Source organism: Pan troglodytes, chromosome 11, assembly GCF_028858775.2.
Source record: "Pan troglodytes isolate AG18354 chromosome 11, NHGRI_mPanTro3-v2.0_pri, whole genome shotgun sequence".
NCBI lineage: Eukaryota > Metazoa > Chordata > Mammalia > Primates > Hominidae > Pan > Pan troglodytes.
This window is the reverse complement of record NC_072409.2, coordinates 56,211,418-56,234,209: the sequence shown is the minus strand read 5'-3', so window position 1 is coordinate 56,234,209 and position 22,792 is coordinate 56,211,418. Positions and strand designations below refer to the sequence as shown.

Below are 22,792 nucleotides of genomic sequence, written 5' to 3'. Positions count from 1 at the left end.
AACACATAAAGAAAGAGAATATGTTCCAATAAAACCTTCTCTTTTGAACAAAAACAGGCTTTGTATTTTTTTAATTAAAAAATGTCCAAACTTGGCCTGATGCCCATAGTTTGCCAACCTCTGCATTAGATATTATCTTTTGCTATTACATGGTTAAATTAAAGTAATAAAACTGAATAATCCAGTATAGGACTAGGATCTTCAGTTTAATATTATATGCCAAAGCCACTTATGCCAGTAAATATCACAGTTTTTCTGGTTTGTTCTGATCCTTCATACACTTTAAGGTGTCCTGTGAAGGACTGGAAGAATAGATGCTATTTAACAGTGTAGCTTAGATACATATGGGCAATGGGTTGCAAAAAGCATTAATGACTTAAAAAATATCAGGATATTATTCATATGTGAGCATCTGACTTTCTTGTTATTTAATAAATCTATTGGTGTTTATCTTGTTAACTTCTCAAAGTGATCCTAAATAATGCTATGTTGGTTAGGATTGCACCAAGACAAGAAAAAAAATCCCCCAGGAATCTGCATAGTCAAACAACAAGTGTAATATACCAGATGAAATTTCAAATGAAATATATTCAAATGAGTACATTTAATAACAATGCTTGCTACCTTGGTATTTCTGCATTTGTGGATTTCCTAAACCTAACACTGACTGTTTACTTCTTTTCAAGGTGGAAAAGATGATCTATTATAATAAACTGACCTATTAGAAGGCATAAACAGTTTCATAGTACCGGGACAGACATACCTATTACTATTAGTCAACTTAGTTATGAATTACTATAAAATGGCATTTCTCTATGCAGCTACCTTATTTTTCAGGTTATATTTAATTTAAACTATATATCTATAATAACCTCAAAATTAAGATCCAAGTAACTGGAATCTCCCTTTGCTTGGAAATGATGAGTGTGTTTGTCCACGGTGAAGTTGACCTGCGTGTCGAGGAGCTCGATGAGGACGGAATGCCAGTGCTGGTCGTCCAGCAGGCTGCCCAGGGTGAGGGTCACAGGAGCAATAGTGGAAGGCAGCTTAGCATTGCCTTAAAGGAGAAGGAAAAAAACAGTTATTTCTGTTCAAAATCACAGCTTCCCTTTTTTAGTTGAGCATCACAGTTTGCATCCAACTTTCCATCTTACAGAGTTGTTTTCTCACTTTCTCCCTATCTTGAACACAATAACCTTACCCTGTTTTTATTTTTTTTAAGTTCAATTCTACACTTTGTTGAAATTTTTCTTAGTATTTTTTCTATTACTCATGGCATTTGGATTTACATTGGAAATATTTTCTTTCTTAGAACCTCATTATCAGCATTATCTCATAATTTTATAATGATGTATTGTCTTTATGATATGGATAATCATATATTACATATATATTATACACACATATGGTGATCTTGCACAGTTTGTCAAAATATATGCTGTTTACAGAAATCATACTTAGGATATGTATTGCATGCATCTGGTAGTAATGCTCTTAAACTTTCATTTACATTTGTTCATTGCAGTTCTACTTTGCACTTACTGTCCCAGAGTAACTATCACTTGTGTATTTTTTATTTCTTAAAGGTGTTCTGGTTTAGATGATGAATTATATGGTCATTTTATCTAACTGTGAAAAGACTGAGTACCAACAAATGTAAACAGATTTTTTTTAACTACTGGTATAAAGTTCAAGTATTTTTTTACCTGAATTAAGAAAAAAGACAAGCTTTCCTTTAATTAATTCCAGAGTAATGTGATTTCCATGTTGTCCTTCTCTGTGAAGTAGAATTCCATTGCTCTGCATGGCTTTAAATTTCAAAGAAATAACATCTCTTATTGGTTTTAAAGGTTTTTTATCAAGTGTATACAGCAGAGCACTTTGTCCATCAAAATAAACCACCTCAGATTCTAGGAAAGAAGATATTAAAAAGCAATTCTAAATATAAATATGCCATACAGTAGCACATTGAAAATGTGTGCATCCATATGCCACACCACACACACATAGACACACATTGTATTTCTAAGCCATTCACTGAAGGAAACAACTGACAATAATATATTTTCTGGTGGCATCATGAGTTGATATATGTAATACCCACTGTTAGATTTTTCTAACATTTTCTCAAACTTCATCATCTAGAAATGCTTTTATTAATCTACTCCCAATGGCTCTTATCTTTAGAGCAGCCCATTTCTTCTCATTCTGTTTGATTAAAAACAATCAGGAAAGAAGTCATATTTCACTACATAAATTATTTATTTTAAGGTCATTCTTATATTAAATATCAGTGTCACTCAATTTAAATACCTTTGTTCATTCCCAGTAGCTTTGGCTTCTCTTGATTCTTACACATCTACCTACTTTACTAAAGATTTTGTCTGTAAAGATACAGAAACACATATCATACTTATTAAATACTGCTTTAGACATGTAATAAATGTATTTTAAATGAGCTGACATGTAATATTTTTCTCAACCCTCGGCTAATGGTACTGCTAATGGGCACTGCAATGTGTCAACTTGGCTAGGCCATGGTAAACAGCTTTTGGTCAAACACTAGTCTTGATGTTGCAGTGCAGGTATTTTTTAGAGGTAATCAATATTAAATCAGTAAACATTGAGTAAAGCAGGTTAAACTCTATAACATGGGTGGGCCTCATCCAATCAGTTGAAGGCTGTAAGAGAAAGAAAGAAAACTGAAGTTCTCTAGGAAAGAAGGAATTTTGCCTCCAGACAACCTCTGGACTCCAGCTGCAATATCACCTCTTACCTAGGACTTGCCAGTCCTTACAATCAGGTAAGCCAATTCCTTAAAACTCTCTCTCTCTCTACACACACACACACACACACACACACACACACAGAGGCACACAGACATCCTATTGGTTCTGTTTCTCTGGAGAGCCCTGACTGACAAAGGCACAGAGGTTTTGTTTTCTTGGATGCTTTGTTGAGAGAGCATGGCCTTAACACCTCTGTTTTGGTTCTTCCTGCTGTAGCTTGTCAGAACTCCAATGCTGCCACACTCTCTCAGCACTCTGTCAGGGTCTTATAAATTCACTATAAATGTCACATATGTTCAGCTCATCAAAAAACAAGTTGTTTCATTTTATCAGTAATATAAAATAATATTTGATAATATTTGTCAAAATCACATGAAGAAATTAATATTACCCAGAAAATCTCTTCTTTTTAAAAGTAAAAAGAAAAATAAGCAATTGTCCTTTGAAAAATATATTTATTTAATAAATGAAGATGCATGAAAACCTAGTGAAATATGAAACTATTTGAAGCTGACGAGCTGATGTCATTCAAGCCAATAAGATGGCATTGTTTAATTATATTTAATTTCACAAAAATATTACTAGTACTTTTTGCATGGCTATCCATTTCATTCACAGTATCTGAAATACATATAATAAACTGCACTTCAAAAGTTCTCCATTTTATGTATCATTTTAAAATTTAGAAGTTTGATTTTCTCACATTGGGTTAATGTACTTACAAGGAATTAATGTATCAAGTGCATGATGAATAAACACATTCTGAGTAAAATATGTCTAAATTAAACAATTATTCCTTGTTACATAACTTATTATGTGTTCATGATAAAAACAAAACTCTCTGTCAAATGTAAATGAAGACATCTAAGATTATTATTCCCTGGCCATGAACTAAGGGAAACTTGAAAAAGATTGACTACAGACTTTCACATTTTTAGCACTGCCCTTATACTTATAATCATGTCTTTATTTGTTGCTTAAAGAAAATGCTAATATTTGAGCTATTTTTTTTTTTTTAGTTGACTAACAAAGTTTTCTTCCCGAAAAGGTTTTTTCTGGATTATTGCAACCTATACATTTCTTTTTCTCATTCTATGTTTACTATTACTCTCCAACAGCAGTATTGATCTTCTAAGGCATGTGAAGTACAGTTCCTGGAATGTTTCCCTCAGGCAAACAGAATAGTAAAAAACTTATCAAGTAAAAGAGACATAAAGCAATGACCTTGAAACTCTTTTGTTCTTTAGCTAATACCTTGATTTTTTCTTTATTGTAATCGCTAGTGCTTGTATCTAGAAATTTAAGAATATACTTATAGCTCATTATGCATATTTTAAAATAAAAGCAGATTAATGAATTGTAAATCCAAACTTTCTAAAAATCATAAAATATTCTATGATTTATGAAGTCAATACATAAAAATATGAAACAAAAAATGATGTTTGGGATGGAAAGCATTGAGTTCAATAAGTCAACAGTAATGAGCCCACCAAGATCAGCACTGGAGAGGGACAACTCCCATGTAGTCCCTCTTGAATAAGATCCTCCCACTGGAGAAGCAAAATTTCAAGTCTTGGTCTTTAGAAGTAATGCTAAAAGGTAAACTCTCTTCTCACTTGTCCACAAAAGTCATACTTTTAGCATTTTAAAACACTTGCAAGAGCAAAGAAAAGTTCTCCCAGCTGGTCAGGTGCAGTGGCTCATGCTTGTAATCCCAGCCCTTTGGGAGGCTGACGCGGGCAGATCACTTGGGCCCAAGAGTTCGAGACCAGCCTGGGCAGCATGGCAAGACTGGTCGCACTTGCTTATATTCCCAGCTACTTGGAAGGGGGAGGTGGGAGGATCGCTTGAGCTCGGGAGGTGGAGGCTGCAGTGAGCAGTGCTTGTGTCACTGCACCCCAGCCTGGGCAACACAGCAAGACCCCATTTCAAGAAAAAAACAGTTCTACCTAGCCATAATCAATGCAAATATTCCCCTACAATATATATTTGAATAATACACTAAAATAAAATAATTCCAGTAACACATTTAATATAATCTTTTCTCAGAAATCTGTTGGAAAAAATCCTTTGTATGAAATTCAATTATATAAATAGGAAATGTAGTGGGATACTGGAAAATTAATGTCACTTATTATGTTTACGATAAAATCCAACGTTCTTCAAAGTTTTCAGAATGAAAGCCTTGCTATCCAAAATGAATAAAGAAAACTTAGCTTGTGGTTTAAAGCAGGAAGTGCTTTTCTAATTTTATATGAATTTAGTTTATAATTATTAGCTTTATTAATTAAGATTATAGTTTTGATTGCTGAATCTCGATCAGTATTAGCAATGTGGACCCCTGACACGTTAGTCTGTCACCATTAGATCAGGAGCCACATTTTCTAGTACACTAGAGTATATACTGCGTGGGCTTGAATCCTGACTCCATCCTGGATAAGTTACATAGCCTCTCTCTGCCTCAGTCTACTCATAAGTGAAGTGAGAACACATACACTCCTCTCTCACAAGGTCGTTGTGAGGGTTAAATGAGTTAGTATTTGTACTTTTACAACAGTGCTGGGTACATGGGGTACCTTCAGTGAACGACTGCTTCATTATTATTGTCAGGGCACTGGGCAGAAAAAGAGGTGGAAATGAGTTTAAAATAGCACATAGGGGATATATAGGAAAGTAGACAGCTTAAAATGATAGCAGATTTAATTTTTGAAGGACCTAGGAAATCTTCAGTTTCCACCAGGAAAAAGAGATTTACAACCATTTATCCACACTTACACAGCTCCTTCTCTGCCAGCCAGCTTGTTCCTGGGCTGACTCACTTCAATCACTGGTAACCTAAATCTTACTCAGAAGTATTAATATATCTATCTCATTTTCTTGTGTTAGAGGACCACGAGAGTTTTTAAATGATACTTGAAGATTATTGGTGCAATTATAATGTTTTTGTCACACTTCCTCAAAGAATACCGGAAAAGCCAAGGACAGATGTGTTCACAAAGTTCCAAAATACGAATTCTTGCAGATAAAGAACTTAGTCATGCAAGGAAGAACTGTGTCAGAAGTAATTTTGCTAAAATGTGTTATGTCCTCATTCATACAGCTAATATTCACTGAAAGCCTTCCATATGCAGGTGAAAGATAAAAATGCAGAAGACAATGAATTACTTTTAAGGATCCCACAGTATGGAAAAGAGGACATATAATCCTGAAATATGATTGTTTCTGCCACATTCACAGTGATGCTTCTGTAAACAGACATCTGGTCCAGAATGACTTCTAAGAAAGGATAAGGAAGGAGTCTACCTGCATTAGACTCCTGCAAAGTATGACGTCTCTGAAAAGCTAAGACATAAGTAATTTTGAGTTGCTATTTCCTTTATTTCCTTACGCCATATTTTACCTTCACATTTTACTTTTATTAGAAACAGAGACTCACTCCGTTGCCCATGCTGTAGTGCAGTGGTACCTTCATAGCTCACTGCAGCCTTGAACTCCTGGGCTCAAGTGATCCTCCAGCCTCAGCCTCCCAAGTAGCTGGGATTATAGGCATGCACTACAATGCCTGGCTAATTTTTTACTTTTTTTCTGGAGATGGGGGTCTCACTATGATGCCAAGGCTGGTCTTGAATTCCTGGGCTCAAGCAATCTGCCCGCCTCAGCTTCACAAAGTGCTGGGATTACAGGTATAAGCCACCCCGCCTGGCCTACTTTCACATTTTTCACACCCAGAATGTACTCTTAAATCTGGCTTCTCATTACTACTTTTCTACTTCTCACTGTCATTCTAAGCACAGGCATGTCTCATCCCCATCCTACCTTGTACTGCCTTTTCAGGGGAAACATCAACATTGAGAGGAAAACATTGCTTGAAAACAGCAAGATTCCATAGGGTGCAAACACTGATGTCTTACAAAAGAAAAAAAAAAACACGATTCCACAGAAATTTTCTTGAAGTGTTCTATCAACCACCTTCACTCAGATTGACTAGGAGTGACCACTTGGAGACTTTAGAACGTGAGCCTCAACCAGACCAGGAATCAGGATTTCTGTGGTTGAGACCCAGGGGTTTGCATATTTAATAAGCTAACTAGGTAGCTGTGATGACACGAAGGCTTCAGGATGACTTATCAGGGATAATGGGCAAATTACAGAGGTTTACTCTCTAAATAAATTGAATATTAATTCCAATATGGGGTGAGGCACAGTGGCTCACACTGTAATCCTAGCACTTTAGGAGGCAAAGGCAGGCGGATCATTTGAGGTCAGGAGTTCAAGACCAGCCTGGGCAACATGGTAAAATTTCTACTAAAAATACAAAAAAATCAGCTGGGTGTAGTGGTGCATGCCTGTGATCTCAGCTACTCAGGAGGCTGAGGTGGGAGAATAGCTTGAACCCAGGAGGCAGAGGTTGCAGTGAGCCAGGATTGCTCCACTGCACTCCAGCCTGGGCAACAGAGAGAGACTCCCTCTCAAAAAAACAACAACAAAACCCACAATTCCAATATGGAAACATGAATATCATTTTCATAGAGTTATAATTTATATTCAATAAATTTAAGGTTATAGTTCAATGAGTTTTAACAAATATATATACCTACGTTATTGCCAAAGAATCAAGGTGTAGGCAATTTCATATCAACTCACTAATTGCCATTTGCATCAAACTCCCAACACTGTCACCGAGACCCAGACCCAGACCCAGGAAACCAATGATCTACATTCCATAACTACAGATTAGTTTTGTCAGTTCCAAAATTTCATAAAATTGTATCGTGTATGTGTTCTTTTGTGTCTGAGTTCCTTGCTAAGTGTAACATTTTTGAGATACATGCATGCTGTTGCATATATCAACAGTCTGTTCTTTCTTATTGCTTGGGGTATTCAACTGTTTGACAACTTGTTTATCCATTTACCTGCTGATAGACATTTGAACTGTTTCCAGGTTTAAACTCTTATAAATAAAGCTGCTAGGAACATTCACACATACATCTTTATGTTGACATATGCATTCATTTCTGCTGGGTAAATACATGGGAGTGGAATTGCTGAGCTATATATTAAGTGTATATTTAGCTTAGAAGAATGCCAAATTGTTTTCCAAAGTGATAGTATCATTTTCACATTTCCCACCAGCAATGTATGAGAATTCCATATCTTTGCCAAACACTTGGTGTTTCCACCCTTTTTAATTTTAGCCTTTCTGCTAGGTGTATAGTGGTTTCTCATTGTGATTTTATTTCTCTAAAGACTAGTGATGATTCATTTTAATATAATAATAAGTTAGAATAGATGTATTGGGATTCTGTAGATCAATTCGGGGAGGATGATAAGAATATTGAATCCTGCAATCGATGAATACACAAAGCTTTCCTAGGAAATATTTGCCTTTATTCACTCACATATTTTCTTTCCTTCTGGGCATAATAAGAGGAACTTAGGGAAAACAGGCCTTGGTTCTGCATTCTCAGTAAAGGCCTTGATCTCTATCTTTAATTTTCATGCATGATCTTTCCTCTCTATTTCTTTTCTTTCCTCTCTCTTTTCTCCTTCTCCCATTTCCTGGTAAAGATAGTTGATTGCACAGAGTCTGGAATCCTCTGTGAGTAGGTTCACATTCCAATTCTTCAACTTACTTAAGTCTGATGGACATGGATTTACTTTTTCATCTTATTTTGAGTTTCTATTTATTTTACTTTTTTATTACAAATTTTTATTTTTTTTGAGACAGGGTCTCACTCTGCCACGCAGGCTGGAGTACAGTGGCATGATCTTGGCTCACTGCAGCCTTGACCTCACTGGGATCAAGCGATCCTCACACCTCAGCCTACTGAGTAGCTGGGACTACAGGCACACACCACCATGTCCAGATAATTTTTGTATTTTTTGTAGAGATGGAGTTTTGCTGTGTTGCCCAGGCTGGGCAATCAAGTAATCTGCCTGCCTTGGCCTCCTAAAGTCCTGGGATTACAGGCATGAGCCACTGTGACCGGCTTTATTTATTTTAAAAAAATATTTATTGAAATTTAATTAGCACTTCAGTGTTTTACAGAAAAATAATTTTCCAAAATATTAAGTAGATTGTATTATAAACACATTATTATATGAAAAAATTATATACACTTTGTTTTCTTCAATACATTTCCCATGGCATTAAAAGAAATTCAGTTAGTTATATTTTCAGTTATGACAAGCAAACATTCAGAAGACTACACTTCCTACCAAGGACAAGTAGAAAATGTGTACCAAGTAAAGTTTAAATAATCTTCTTGAAAGTTTTAAAGATCTACTATGACTGCCAGGACTCAAGAATGTAAAGATCTTAGAAGACAAGCTCAGAACACTCTTTCTGCTTTTACCCTTGAAGCACTGGTCAACTCCCAAGGAGCAATGGGCAAGAGACAAGGTGGCCAAGCAGAAAGTGACAGGACAGCTATGAGGCTGGGTCACGAAGCAGGGGTCTCTGTAGACTCATCACAATTAGGAGTCAGATGGCAGAATTCAGAGATTTTCCAAAAAATGTTTTGGCAAAGGCCTTCAAATCTCAGTTGGGACTAGTGAAGCATTGTACTCCAGATATAAGATATCAACTAGGCCTCATGGGGACTGAGACGCTGCACTGAGTCAGTTAAATGCTGATTTGAATTAACATCTGTGCCTAATCTAGAAGCCTATCAGAGGCTGTGGTGGGGATTCACTGGGGGATCACTTTGTCTTCTCTAGCCTCTACAAATTTCTGTCCAACATGTCCAGAATTCAGCCAAAATTATCAGACATCAAAACGGAAACAAAAACCAGACAATGGAAAAGATCAAGAGATAATCCAGATATTGAAGTTAACGAAAAATCTTTAAAATAACTGTAATTAATATTTCCAGGAAAATAGAGAGCAAGATAAGGAGTTTCACTAGGATACATGAACAGAAATTCCCAAACTGAAAATCGCAATAACTAAAATTAATAGCTCACTGGCATATTGAACAACAGATTGGTCACAGCAGAAGATCTGATTAGTAGTATAGAAGATAAAGCAGTACACAATGTCTAGACTGCAGCATAAATAGAAAGAAAAGATGAAAGAGGAGAGGGAGAGAGAGAAGCAGGAGGAGGGAGAAAGAGAGAGACAAAGAAAGAAAATAAGATACAAACATCTCAGACAGATGTAATCGGAGTCTCAGAAAGGAGGAAAGGAAATGCGAGACAGAGGCAATATTTTGAAGAAGTAACAGTGAAGAATTACCCAATCTAATAATCAATGCATAGAAAAAAGAAATTTAGTGAAATCCAAAGAGGACAAATTCAATGAAAACTAAAATAGCCACATCAAGGCAAAACTGCTGAAAATCAAAGACAAAGAATAAATTCTCAAAAGTAACCAGAAGAAAAATACACATTTCCCTTATAGGATAAAAATCAATTACCTATTGATTTCTTAATAAACATCATGAAAACAATAGAATGCCATCTTTAAAAGGCCGAAAGAAAATAACTACAGACCGTATTCTCCAGCAAGCTGAAACAGCCTTCAGAAGTTCACATAAAATAAAGACAATTTTCAAGCAAACAAAAGCTATATGACAATTTATTACCAGTAGAACTGGACTAAGACAAATATTAAAAGGAGTCTTTCTAGCTGAAAGAATTTGATTCAGAAAGAGCATGAAAATGCAGAGAAAGTAAATATGTGAGTAAATTCAAGTGAATACTGATTGCAAACAAAATTACATTAAATTTTGTGATTAAAAATATATGTACACATATACACATGTATGTATGAAACTAAAATGTGTCAACATAGCACACATGGTGGGAAGAGTTTAACTAAACTAACATAAGTTGTACTTACATCCTAGTATTGTTTGGAAAGTGATAAAAGTAGTAGCTCAAGTACCTGGGGGAACAAAATTAGAACAGCAAACAATAGTGGAAAAACTGGAAAAATTAAACTTGATTAACCCAAAAGAAGAGGAGAGAAAAAGGAGTATAAAACAAGTGAACCAAATATAAAACAGAGAGTAACATGTCAGCTACAATTTCACATATGTCAGTAATTACATTTAATATAAGTGGACTAAATATACCAACTAAAACTCAATGATTTCCAGATTCAGTTTAAATAATAAAGAAAGAGTCCTTACATATGAAGACAAAAAGTTTGAAAGTAAAGAATGGAAAAAGTTATTCCATGAAAACATTAATCAGAAGAAATCCGGCATAGCTATACAGTACTATCATCAGAGAATGCAGACTTACATGCAGGAGGCATTATTAGAAATAAACAAGGATATTTCATAATTACAAAAAATCAACTTTAAGGGAGATAAAACAATTCCCAATCTATATGCATTTAATGAAACAGCTTCAAAATATGTAAAGCATGTATCTCTTTTCATTTTACTGGAATTCATAGTTCAGGTATGCTTATTAATGGTAGACACAAAGGAGGACAGTAGGTACACTGTAGAGTTGACTCTGCCTACCACTAGCCAAAGGAAGTCACTGGCTGGCTCAAAAATCAGGGGGCAGGGAAGCATACGCCACTCACAGGTACTGGCAAGGAATAGGTGCAGAATTGGTGCCAGTGATGCAAACTAGCACAGCGTGTATATATAAAAGTGATAAAACAATTAAAGGAACTTTACAGAGGTAGGTAGTTCTAACTTCATTAGAACACCAATGAAGAAATACAAACTTGGACCATCTCAGGAGTTATGAAAATTTCCCATGTCTCAAATTCTAATCAAGGACAGGTAAAATTTTGGAAGGGAGAAAATAAAATTTGCTTTTGTCCAGTCACTATTTGTTCTATTTGTTTTGTTTTACCGGAAACCTCCACTTGCCGTCTGTTGTTCCTACAGAAAACAGTACAGCACTCAGTTAATCCAGATGAAGCTGCTAATATTCAACTGTATTTGATCTACAAAACTGGCAAATATATGGTTCAACCAATTATAAGTGAAGCTAGAATGATGAATAAGAAAAGGACTGATTGGTAATAGCATAGCTATGTAAGACAGAGTCTGAATGACATATAAAACTATTTGAAGACTAAGTTATAAGAAAATGTAACAGAAAATGCATGAATAAAGAATTACCTGTGAGTAATAAAGAATGATTTTCACTTGGGACATTATAAAAGAAATCTTCGTGAAAAGAACATTTTAGAATTCTGTTAATTATCTGGGCTGTGCTCCAAGTATTAAAATTTTAAAAAAGAATCCACCACGCCCAGACCCCCTCCCCCACCAAATTTTCCACCACTAAGGGACCAAAAAAGTGGTGAACCAAGCTCTTCTTGGTTATTTATGAAGTCAACCTTGAATACTAACCATTTTCTTTTTTCTTCATGAATTATTGCCGTGACTTACAAAGGAATAGAAGCCCAATCTCAGTTTAACAGAAACATGAATCAGACAAAAGCCATGTTTGAGTGTTATCTAATGAAAATACTAAAACACTAGCATGGAGTGGAATGTAAGCCCTTAAAATCTGCACTAGCGGACTGGGAATTAAAGAGATGGAAAGGATACTAACCACTTGAGAAAACAACAAGAAGAGGACTGTTCTATTTTTTGCATTAATATCAAAGAAAGTGGAGTGATTTAAAGAACTCTGAAATTGAGGATAATTAAAGCTGGCATGATAAAAAGGAGGAAGGTACAGAATCAAAAACTAAATGTTTATATACAATACAATGCAGCTTGATGCTGTCTCTCTGAAAGTAGAAAAGAAGCTGCTGCCATCAATCAATATAGCAATATATCAAAACAAGTATCAATATAATGATCCTTTATGAAACCTCGGCAGTTATTATCCATCAAGAACATGGAATTGGTAGTCAGAGGACTGGAGTCCTCTCCCTGTCTCTGGTGACTATTTGTAGCTCCTGCACTGCCGGCCCTTGGTGTGGCTTCTCAGATTGCTCACTTGGAACATCTGGGTGTTAATAACTGCCTTTCTACTACATAAAGATGCATCAAATATCAGATGGAAGAATGGAAACATAACTGTAAAATCTTATATTCACTATTTTTTCTAGAGTTATAATAATTTTTAATACTACACTTTATAACAATATAATCTCCAAGATACCTGCCTTACCTGGATGGCTAGTATAAGAGAGAAATAAATATCTGAAATTTAGATTCATTATTCAGATTTTATTATCATCTGTCAGACTTTTTTTCTGAATTGCTTCATTCATTCATTCACTCAATGCAAAGCTATGGTGCACTTAGTATGTTCCTGGCTCTGTATTAGGTGCTGATGTTACAGCAATGAATGTACCTTACCCTATTGTAGCCTGAAGTCTAATGAGGAAAAAGGAAATTAGGCCTCTAATAAGACAGATACAGATACATTACAAAAAGTGACTATAGCACATGAAGTCATACTATAGGCTTCCTGGGAACTTATAATGAGGAACCAAATGTAGAGTGAGGGCCTAGGAAGCATCATTTAAACTAAGATCCAAAAGAGGAAGAGTAAATAGCCAGTCAAGAACATAGGGAAGGAGCATTTCAAGCAGGGGAGACCACAGGCGTAAAGGCTTTGAGTCAGTAAAAAGCTGGATACAATTGACAGTGGACAGGTAGCAGGTGACAGCAGCAAGAGGTGGCACTGGAGAGTTATTCAGGGACAAGCTCCTTCAGGCCTTGCTGGGAGTCTGGATGTTATTTTAGGAACAATGGAAAGCCACTGATGGTATTAAACAGGGACGTAATTGTATCAGTTCTGCATTTTTAAAAGGTAACTTGAGTTGCAGTGTGGAGAATATAATGTAGTCAGCTATGAACAGAGACAGAATGACCCAAACTTGGAAGGCAATTTCCATAATCTGTGGGACACCAAGTTTAGATTAAGTCGGTAGTAGAGCTAAAGAGAGCTGAAATCATGCAAGGTGTAATTTGGAGGGAAGAATACAGAATTTCGTGACTCACTGGACATGGAGGGCAAGAGAGATAGATGCGTCAAGGACTCATAGGGTTCTGGCCTAAGATTCTGGGAGTTCCCCTTTGTTCTTGAGAGATGCCCTCAAAGGCCTGGACAGGCAGTAGAGCATAGGGAATTTATTTTTCTGTCTAAGGCCTCTGGGAAACAATCCTAGTGTCTCGGGTGTGGCTTTAAGCATGTTTCAACAATCGAGTTTGAACAATCGAATGTGCATGTTTTTCCAGGAATCATCCTGATTATTGTGTGGACTAAAAACTGGAAAGATCAAGACCAGAGACAAATAGCTGATTTAGGAGGCTGGTGCTCATTTAGGCTAAACTGGAGGAAGAGAAAGAAATTCAAAACATTTAGGAGATAGAATCAGGTTTCAGTCAATAGGTGGTTGTTGGTATCGTTTTATAAGATGGAAAACAAAGGAAAATGAGCAGATAGACAACTGAGTTTTAAGTGCTCACAGGGCCAGTGAAGAGAGGTTGGTACCAGAGGTTGGAACTCCTCAGAGTAGGTTGCGGATACGTATTTGGAAGTTATCAGCCACAGTGTGTAAATGCTACTGAAAACTCATGGAAGTGGATAAAAGACTCAGAGAGAGCTTGGGAGCAGGATAAAAGACCTAGAACCAATCTGTGGATAATGTTAGCCTTTAAGGAGTGGCAAGAAGAGTAGCATGCAAAGGTGCATGGAAAACCAGGAGAATACAGCTGTCAAGAAGGGCCCGAGGCCATCTGTGCTCATGGCTTTATTCTGCAGTTGAGCAGCAACTCTGGGAGAACCTACAACCTATCCCCAGGCTAGAAGTGGAAATAGAAATAAATGCATAGAGTAAGCCAGGAGTCTGTGAAAACACACACAGTTTAAAGGAATAATGAATCTATTACTGTAAATGAAGTGTAGAAAAGCTAATAACACTAGGGCTGGGCAGTCCCAGCTACTCAGGAGGCTGAGGTAGAGGATCGATGGAGCCCAGGGGTGCACTATGATGATCAGGTGTCTGAACAAATTTTAGCATCAAATGGTGATCTCTCCGAGCGGAGGACCATCAGAGGTTGCTTAAGGAAGAGTGAACTAGCCCTGCTCCCAAATGAAGCAGGTCAAGACTCCCGTGCTGATCAGCAGTGGGATTGTGCCTGTAGCCACTGCACTCCAGCCTGGGCAACATAATGAGAAGTTGCCTCTTAAAATAAAAAAAGATAAATTGATAAATACATAAATAAATAAATGGGAAGAGATGCTGCGTGGCAGGGATATTATAAGTCATTATAAGCAACGTTCTAGAAAACAAGCAGGGCAGTGGAAATACAAAGGAAAATACTGAAACTACCATTATTAACATAAGTCATAAAGGATTGTATTACTGTCAACAACAAAAATAAAATCACCATACTTGAACAATTATTCTTCTAAGGAAAAAAAGACAATGTAGATGTCCACTTGTTCTAAAGAATTACTTTTAGCTAGTTAGCACTGGTTACATATTATCTGTCTGCATGTTTGGGTTTTTTTACTAGTAGTCCCTTACAGCCAACAGCATGTGTTTACAGAAGTTAACGGTGCCAGCAGATTGCATGGCAGCTGCACCGCCCACCGGCCCTTCCTGGAATCAGGCACGGGGCTTTGATCTTCCTGGTACCAACCTCCAGCCCAAGGAACTGGAGTAATATCTCTTCATGAAGGAACATCAAGCTAATGGCAAATCGCCATCAAAGAGCATGTTCCACTTTGAAGTCAGTAAACCTGAAGTTGTTTCAGAGTGATGAGAGGAGAAGGTAACTTCACAGCATCAAAGAGAGATTCTAAATATCAGACATCTTAGCCATTGAAACAGAGAGCACAGTTATAGGTCCCAGAAAACACAGGGATGGAAGGAGATGAACAATAACAGGAAGAAAAAAGACCGTTGGTAATGGAACATCATTATATTTAGCCCTGTAGAAATGTAAACACTAAAAAACAAGGAGAGTTAGGAAATGAACTGGGTTGTACAGGGGTTATGTAATAAAATGGAAATAATAGTATCTGAGACATTAAATGCTGCATGAATGACAGACGTTGTTATCATGCTTTAGAAAATTAATATTCTGCAGGGCTAAAGCTGTGAGTAGGCAGAGAATGGGAGTGACTGTGTGTAAATAGCGTGATATGAACATCCGGCCGGACCCAAATTGAAGCCACTTAAGACACTTCCATCCAGGCTGCTCTTTGACTTGTTCTCCAGTTTTATACAGGAGTATTTTTAAATTTTATTCCATTTTGACAATAATTTAAAACATTTTTATGATAATGTAAAGAAAGAATACAAGTATGTTCTAGATCATCAAGTGGCAACTGTGTCACTGAGTACCACCAAATAATTTCACGGCCGGCTTTTTGTTTGTGTTATATTCATGTCGGCCCCATCCTTTCCACTTTTATAACAAAGAATAGGTGAGAAAAGAGGCTGACTAAACACAGGTTCCCACCAAATGAAGATCAAGTGAAGCGACAGCACGGTGTGCAAAAGAGGACGTTAGCAGAGAAAAACACAGAGAACCAAGAGATTGTGAGAAATCACACCCTGCCCCCAGTACAGCTCCTGTTTTCCCAGACAGCATGTCATCTCAGCTTCAGAAAAACAGCATCATCTGTTGTTAGTTTGAATTGCATTCGTTTCATCAGATGCCTACCATATTGCAAGTACTTTGCTAAACTCTGGGAATCTAAAGACAGGTAAGTTTCAGTTCAGGTCCACCACTAAATTCAACTATAAAAGACAGTAACTAAAGTCCATATTGCCATGGGGAGACACTAGAGTGTTTCAATAAAAACCAGTTCTGCTTGCCCAGCTATATAAAAAGACAGAAAAAGTCAAGTTCAACATTTCATGCCGACATTGGCTTTTACAGTTTGGCTTTGACAGAATCTCATGCTGACCTTGATTTCACACAGGGAATAAAGGCCACTTACTATATGCACATCCGTACACTTCGATCCGCATCCCAATCCTGCCCCTGGGGTTCCAGGCTAAAGGGAGAAAGCGCAGGAACCTGGCTTCAAAGGGAGGCTGGAGTCTGTAGTGCACCACACTGTCTGCGTTTGTGTTTCCTGGAAAACCCTAGGAGAAAACAGAGAAAGGGATCAATGTATCTGCAGGACGCACCATCTTCATGTCGTCACCTCTCATGGCAATGAGCAATGTATGCTCGCTTTGCTAATATGCAAAAAGCTGCTGTTTTAAAGGAAACACTGCTAATGGTTAACAAGGATGTGACAACCTCTCCAGTCCCTGAATTCGTCACCATTGTCTACGTTTTCTTTATTTACAAGGTAGTTTAAATTTCATCCACATCATTAAAATGACTATAAACATGGCAACCTCTATGAAGTTCACTTTTTTAAAATGCTATCCCACAGATTCCTCCCTAATCAAGTGGTAAAGATGCTCACAAAAAGCCACATCACATGGCAGGGCAATCAAGCACCACCGTAACATGCAAAGGCTCTGCAGTGAGAATCCTGGAATCTGCAATTAGAGAGTTGGAAGGGACCTAGACATGATTCCAGCCCCACACCCTTAATTTATAAATGAAAAACTACAGTCTAGGAAGAAGAAAGGACACTCTGGAGGTAGGACAGCTATCATAGAGTGTGGGCAGGATTACATCTGGCTTTTATTTCAATGGCATCATTGATTCCATGTTATCAGGCTGAATCCACTTCACAGTGAACACAGCTCCATGCACCTGTGGCCTGCTTCCTGGGGGTGTCAAGAGGAGCACACTGCCACTATCTGCTCCAGGGCAAAGGGGCTTTCACTCTTCACTCCATCTTGCTATCTGAACATTGGGAAGGATCAGAGTGCAAAGCAAACAAAGTTGTTTTAGATATTTTTTCATTGTTTTCAGATTTTTAAGAATATGGCATGTGTGAGAACAAGGAAAGGGTTAATGCTCTTTTGCACTAGAAGTGCTATCACCTAACATGACTGGGGCACATAGTTAATATCTATGTATGGAACAGGCCAGCAGTTAGTTCAACCAAGAATGAAGAATGACTCCTGCCTAATTATTTTGCTTTACTAAAGAATGTACCAGGCTTAGGGCCAGCGCGTTGGTTCACGCCTGTAATCCCAGTACTTTGGGAGGCCAAGTCTGACAGATCACGAGGTCAGGAGATCGAGATCATCCTGGCTAACACGGTGAAACCCCGTCTCTACTAAAAATACAAAAAAATTAGCCGGGCATGGTGGTGGGCCCCTGTAGTCCCAGCTACTCAGGAGGCTGAGGCAGAAGAATGGTGTGAACCCGGGAGGTGGAGCTTGCAGTGAGCCGAGATCGTGCCACTGCACTCCAGCCTGGGCGACAGAGGTAGACTCCGTCACAAAAAAAAAAAAAAAAGAATGTACCAGGCTTAACAACAAAACAAAGAGAATAAAGATCAGTCTGCCTCATATCCAACCACCAATGGGTGTCCCTGGGTATAAACACATGGAAATAAAAATATAGGAAATGCCTTAGTGAATGTGGTCAATTTTAAATGCTAGTGTTGATGTCAGACTTGGTAACAGTTCGTCTATTGCTAATTCATGCCAATTCCAAGATAATCATTTCACCTTTTTTTTTTTTTTTTTTTTTTTTTTCTGAGACAGGGTCTCACTTTGTCTTCCAGGCTGGAATGCAGTGGTGCGATCTAGACTCACTGCAACCTCTGCCTCCCAGATTTAAGCAATTCTCCTGCCTCAGCCTGCCCAGTAGCTGGCATTCCAAGAGCATGCCACCACACCTGGCTAATTTTTGTATTTTTAGTAGAGACGGGGTTTTGCCATGTTAGCCAGGCTGGTTTCGAACTCCCAGCCTCAAGTAATTTGCCCACCTGGGCCTCCCAAAATGCTAGGATTACAGTCATTAAGCCACCATGCCCAGCCAGAGATAATCATTTCACTCTTGTTCCAACTAAAGGGTCATGTACATCGACATTTTTTGAGTTAACAATCGCTATACCAACTTCAGGTAAATATTTGCACAACCTCTGCACTCACAACCTTCTGTCTGGACAGCCCAGGCTGACCTATATAAAAGAAGCCATATCCCAGCTCCACCACCTCAAACCCTGCTACTCTCTGCTGCAAGCTGCAGTTTCTTCATCTGTAAAACTGATCTTGAAGGGCCAGAGTACTAATTGAGATAACACCTGGAAATCAATCAGCCCACCACCTGCGTGGAGGTGGCTGCTGTGATTGTGACCCAGGTTGGTCATTGTTGGCATGGTTGGTAGAGATGGTTGATCCATCCTTTTATTTTGGTTCTAATTTGGGTTTAATATCTAAGACATACAGCCAAGCTAATACAGGAACATCAGATCCTATGAGCATTTTGACTCCAATGTTAAAATTCAGTTGCAGAATTAAAATCATATTTTTCTGTAGCTGAATAAACTTTGTAAACCTCGATAAAAACAATACAATAAAAACCTTTCAAAGGAACCCTACCAAAACAGAATTTTTTCACCTTTATCTGCCAAATGTTACTTCTTTCTCAATTTGTTTCAAAGTGTAAACTCTGGAAAATATACTTCTGAGTGATGTGATAATAGGATCATGTAGCAAAATAAAATTTAATGTCAATTTTTGCTTAATTAAATAGATTAACATTTAAGAAACTTTAAATAGACATTACCTAATAGTTTGTGAATAAGGCAGATGAGAAACATACTCTTTGCAACTTCAGAGATATCAATAAAAAATCAAACATTTATTACATATGACTAAAATATATTTAAAAGTTTATATATATAATCACACTAATTCATTTGAAATTTCAGAAATCACATTATTGTCTTATATAGAATTATAACCAGCTTCATGGGATACCAACCAAATGAACCATTGTTCTTTAAAGATATAGAAATTAAAGAGAATACATTTTGGGCAGGAAAGATTTATACTAGCATTTCACTGTCATAACATTCAGGGCTTATTATTGAAATAACCTTATCTATAACAGTAAAATAATGTGTGTCTTAAAAATATGCAGTGTAGTCTCTTATTCATTATATTCAAAGTTTGCTTCGAGAGCTTGCAGAGCAGACATGAGTTCATACGTGAGCACATGACCACTACGGACAAAAGAATGGCGAACACAAAGACCTATTCCTGCTTTGTTTTATTAAGGTGGAAAAACGAACCTTCTAGAAGGATAAGCCAGCTTTTATAGAAATATGCAGCCTTCAACAATTCTGCAGAGGATTACGTCATCATTTTAGACATAAATAGCAAAAGTTACAGCTCTGTGGAGAGTGAGAGTATACAGAATAGTTTTTGGAAGCCATAGTCCTTCAAATTCTTTTCTGTCTTAGCAGGCATGTGACCTTGGGAGAAATCATCATCTTTCTTTGTAAAGTAGAAAAATTATATCTATCTGGCAATCTTGGTAAGAATTAAACTAGTTAATATATATAATGTATTTGTAAGATTATAAATCATTTATTTTTTACAGCATTCCTCTGCAATTTGTGTGTGTGGTGTGTTCATGTATAAAAGCTCCATCTTATTGAAAGACAGTCACTTAAGTTTGATGTGGATTCTCTGTCTTTGAGGGCATTCTAGCTAAGTATTATATTAAGTAATCAAAAATGAGTATTTTCAGATAAAATGATCAGTTTTCATAACATGTTCCTTAGGTATACATGAAAGTGAGTGAAATCTGTGGCTTGGAGTCCACTCACATGCTGGAAATATGTTTCATAAATAACTTAGGAATTAATGACATTATTGAAAAATTTCCAACACTCTACTTTGATTTTTAGCGGTCACATTAGTTAAATCTAACAGTCACAGTCAGTGATGGTGCTCATGTGATATCCTGGTCTGCAAAATGTTAAGCGCATGGATAGTTGTGGATGAGTATGAAATACCCAGATTGACAGCCATAAGCAGAAAAAAATCTGTCAAGGTAAGACTCATCAACAACTATTTTTAAGAAGACTGTTAGAAATTTGTTATTTTTCCAAATTTGTCATTTTGTCATTTCTGTTTTAGTGGGTTTTTATCATCAAATCTTTATTTTAAATTACGAGATACTGAAATGAGTCTCTGAATTTTAAAATAAGCATTAAATCTCTACTATGCATAGGGCCACCACTGTCCTATGCAATTTCACACATCAATTCAGTTAGTCCTCACAAAGATGTTAGAAAAGCCTGTCTAAAAGAAATAGATTCTTCAGCAGCTTCAGTTTATCATTAGTTTCCCAAACACTCAAATGTACTACGAGAGATTCTTATTTTAATATGCTGTTATTATTTTAAGCTGTCTGTGTGTGGGGTAAGAAAGTGCCCGTGAGTCCCTGAGTTCTAATTCTGTTTCCTTAATTGCCAGACTATGCTGATATTGGATACAAATTTTAGTGCTTGTAATCTCAGCTTCTTTATGAGTAACATGGGGATAATACTAACTGCTCTGCCCAATTATAGCTTGTTGGAAGATGTTTCTGTAGGTGACTTGAAAATTCTAAGGAACTATACAAATGAAAGATATTGTTAAGCTGCTCCCTGTAATGCCTGTTAACAAGATTATTTGATTAAAACACTTTGTTAATTATAAGTGTTATATGAAGAAATTGTATTAATTCTAAGTATATAGCATTAATAATATAATTACCATGACATATACCTTGATTTTATGAAGTAATTAAAATGTTTCTATAGATTAAAAATTAGCATATTATCACCTTAGTATGACTAGTACAATTATATTTATGCAGAGTTAATCAGTAAAAAGCAAAATGAAAGATATAAAACAATATTATATGTAAGTGTAAATATGTGTGAACAAAAGAATTATGATTTTTAAAAGAATATGTACAAATAAAATGTATTGGACTGGGGAAATATGAATCATGTATAAAAAAAATATGATTAATGAATGAATGAACACCAAGGCAAGAGTAGGGCCTTATGCAGACCAGACCGATCATTCCTTCATGATTCCTCACTGAGGAAGGTGACTCATGGAAACCTTGGCATCTGATGTCTAAACACAATAAATCAACAAAAAAGGGCTCCAGCATGTGGACCCAGTGCCTGCTGAAGAGCTGTTAACCCTCTGCTGCTGCCCCCTCAGCCTCCTCTGTTCTCAGGATGCCCATGGGTGAAGAAGGGACTCCTGGCAAGTGGGACCTGGGGCTGCCACAGAGCCCTCCCAAGGACACAGACAGGACTGTGAGGCCACGGCTCCAGCAGGATGCTGGCTCCTGCGACTGTCAAAGACTTCAGCTCAGTTTTGGAGTTTCCTGTAAGTGATACATCATATGATGAACACAGGCTGCGAAGCTGGAGAGACCTGGGTCTGAGGCCAAGTCCCAACATATACTGGTTCTGTGACTATGGGCAAGATACTCAACCATGCGGAGCCTTCCCCTCTGAACACTGGGGAGAATGATGATCCGGACTCACAAGACTCTCACATATCTAGCATACGGTAAATAATCAATTAGTAGGAAACACTGCTTATTATCATCTGTTAATACTAAGTGATATTTCCTCTTACTCATTCTCACAATGCCACTCTTTGAAAGCAAGGATGAATCTATGGACCTTTTCCTTTGATTCTCAGCCGGAATCAACTTAGTCACTTAGGTCTGCATCCCCTCACTAGCAGATGACATTAGGCAAGGATGATACTGCTTTTGTCCCTGTTATTTTCAGAAGATTACAGATAATGGTGTAACATGCAAAACTGTTTCTTATTTAAATTAGTATCGATAACTGCCTATGTGAACAGTTGTACTTAATTATTTTAAAGTGCTCATGAATGCATTATTAATATTTTACTAACCATTAGAATACAATGTTTATCAACACAAAATGAGAAAAGTGTGACTTTGCCTTATTCTAGCATTATTAAATGAACTGAAGTAGGAATTAAGAAATGTGGGTGATGGTTCCAGCTTTTTCATTAATTAGCTGTGAGAGCCATGGTATGTCACCTGAGGCTTCAGTTTAGCTGGAAAGCATGCTACAAAGTACTACGGGGCCAGGCACGGTGGCTCACGCCTGTAATCTCAGCACTTTGGGAGGCT

The 22,792-nt window shown here is 37.1% G+C and overlaps 1 protein-coding gene across 14 annotated transcripts in view; it reads right to left on the bottom strand.

The window, feature by feature from the left end:
• Positions 1–22,792, bottom strand: part of LOC107972967 (contactin-associated protein-like 3) — a 234,298-nt gene that overhangs the window by 108,398 nt on the left and 103,108 nt on the right. For all 14 annotated transcript variants that reach the window (XM_054658177.1, XM_054658178.2, XM_054658183.2 and 11 more), the window contains exons 4-6: positions 16,683–16,830; positions 1,707–1,910; positions 873–1,057 (exon numbers count right to left, since the gene is read on the bottom strand). In XM_054658177.1, coding sequence (XP_054514152.1) covers positions 873–1,057; positions 1,707–1,910; positions 16,683–16,830 — 537 coding nt within the window. The remainder of the gene's footprint in view (positions 1–872; positions 1,058–1,706; positions 1,911–16,682; positions 16,831–22,792) is intronic.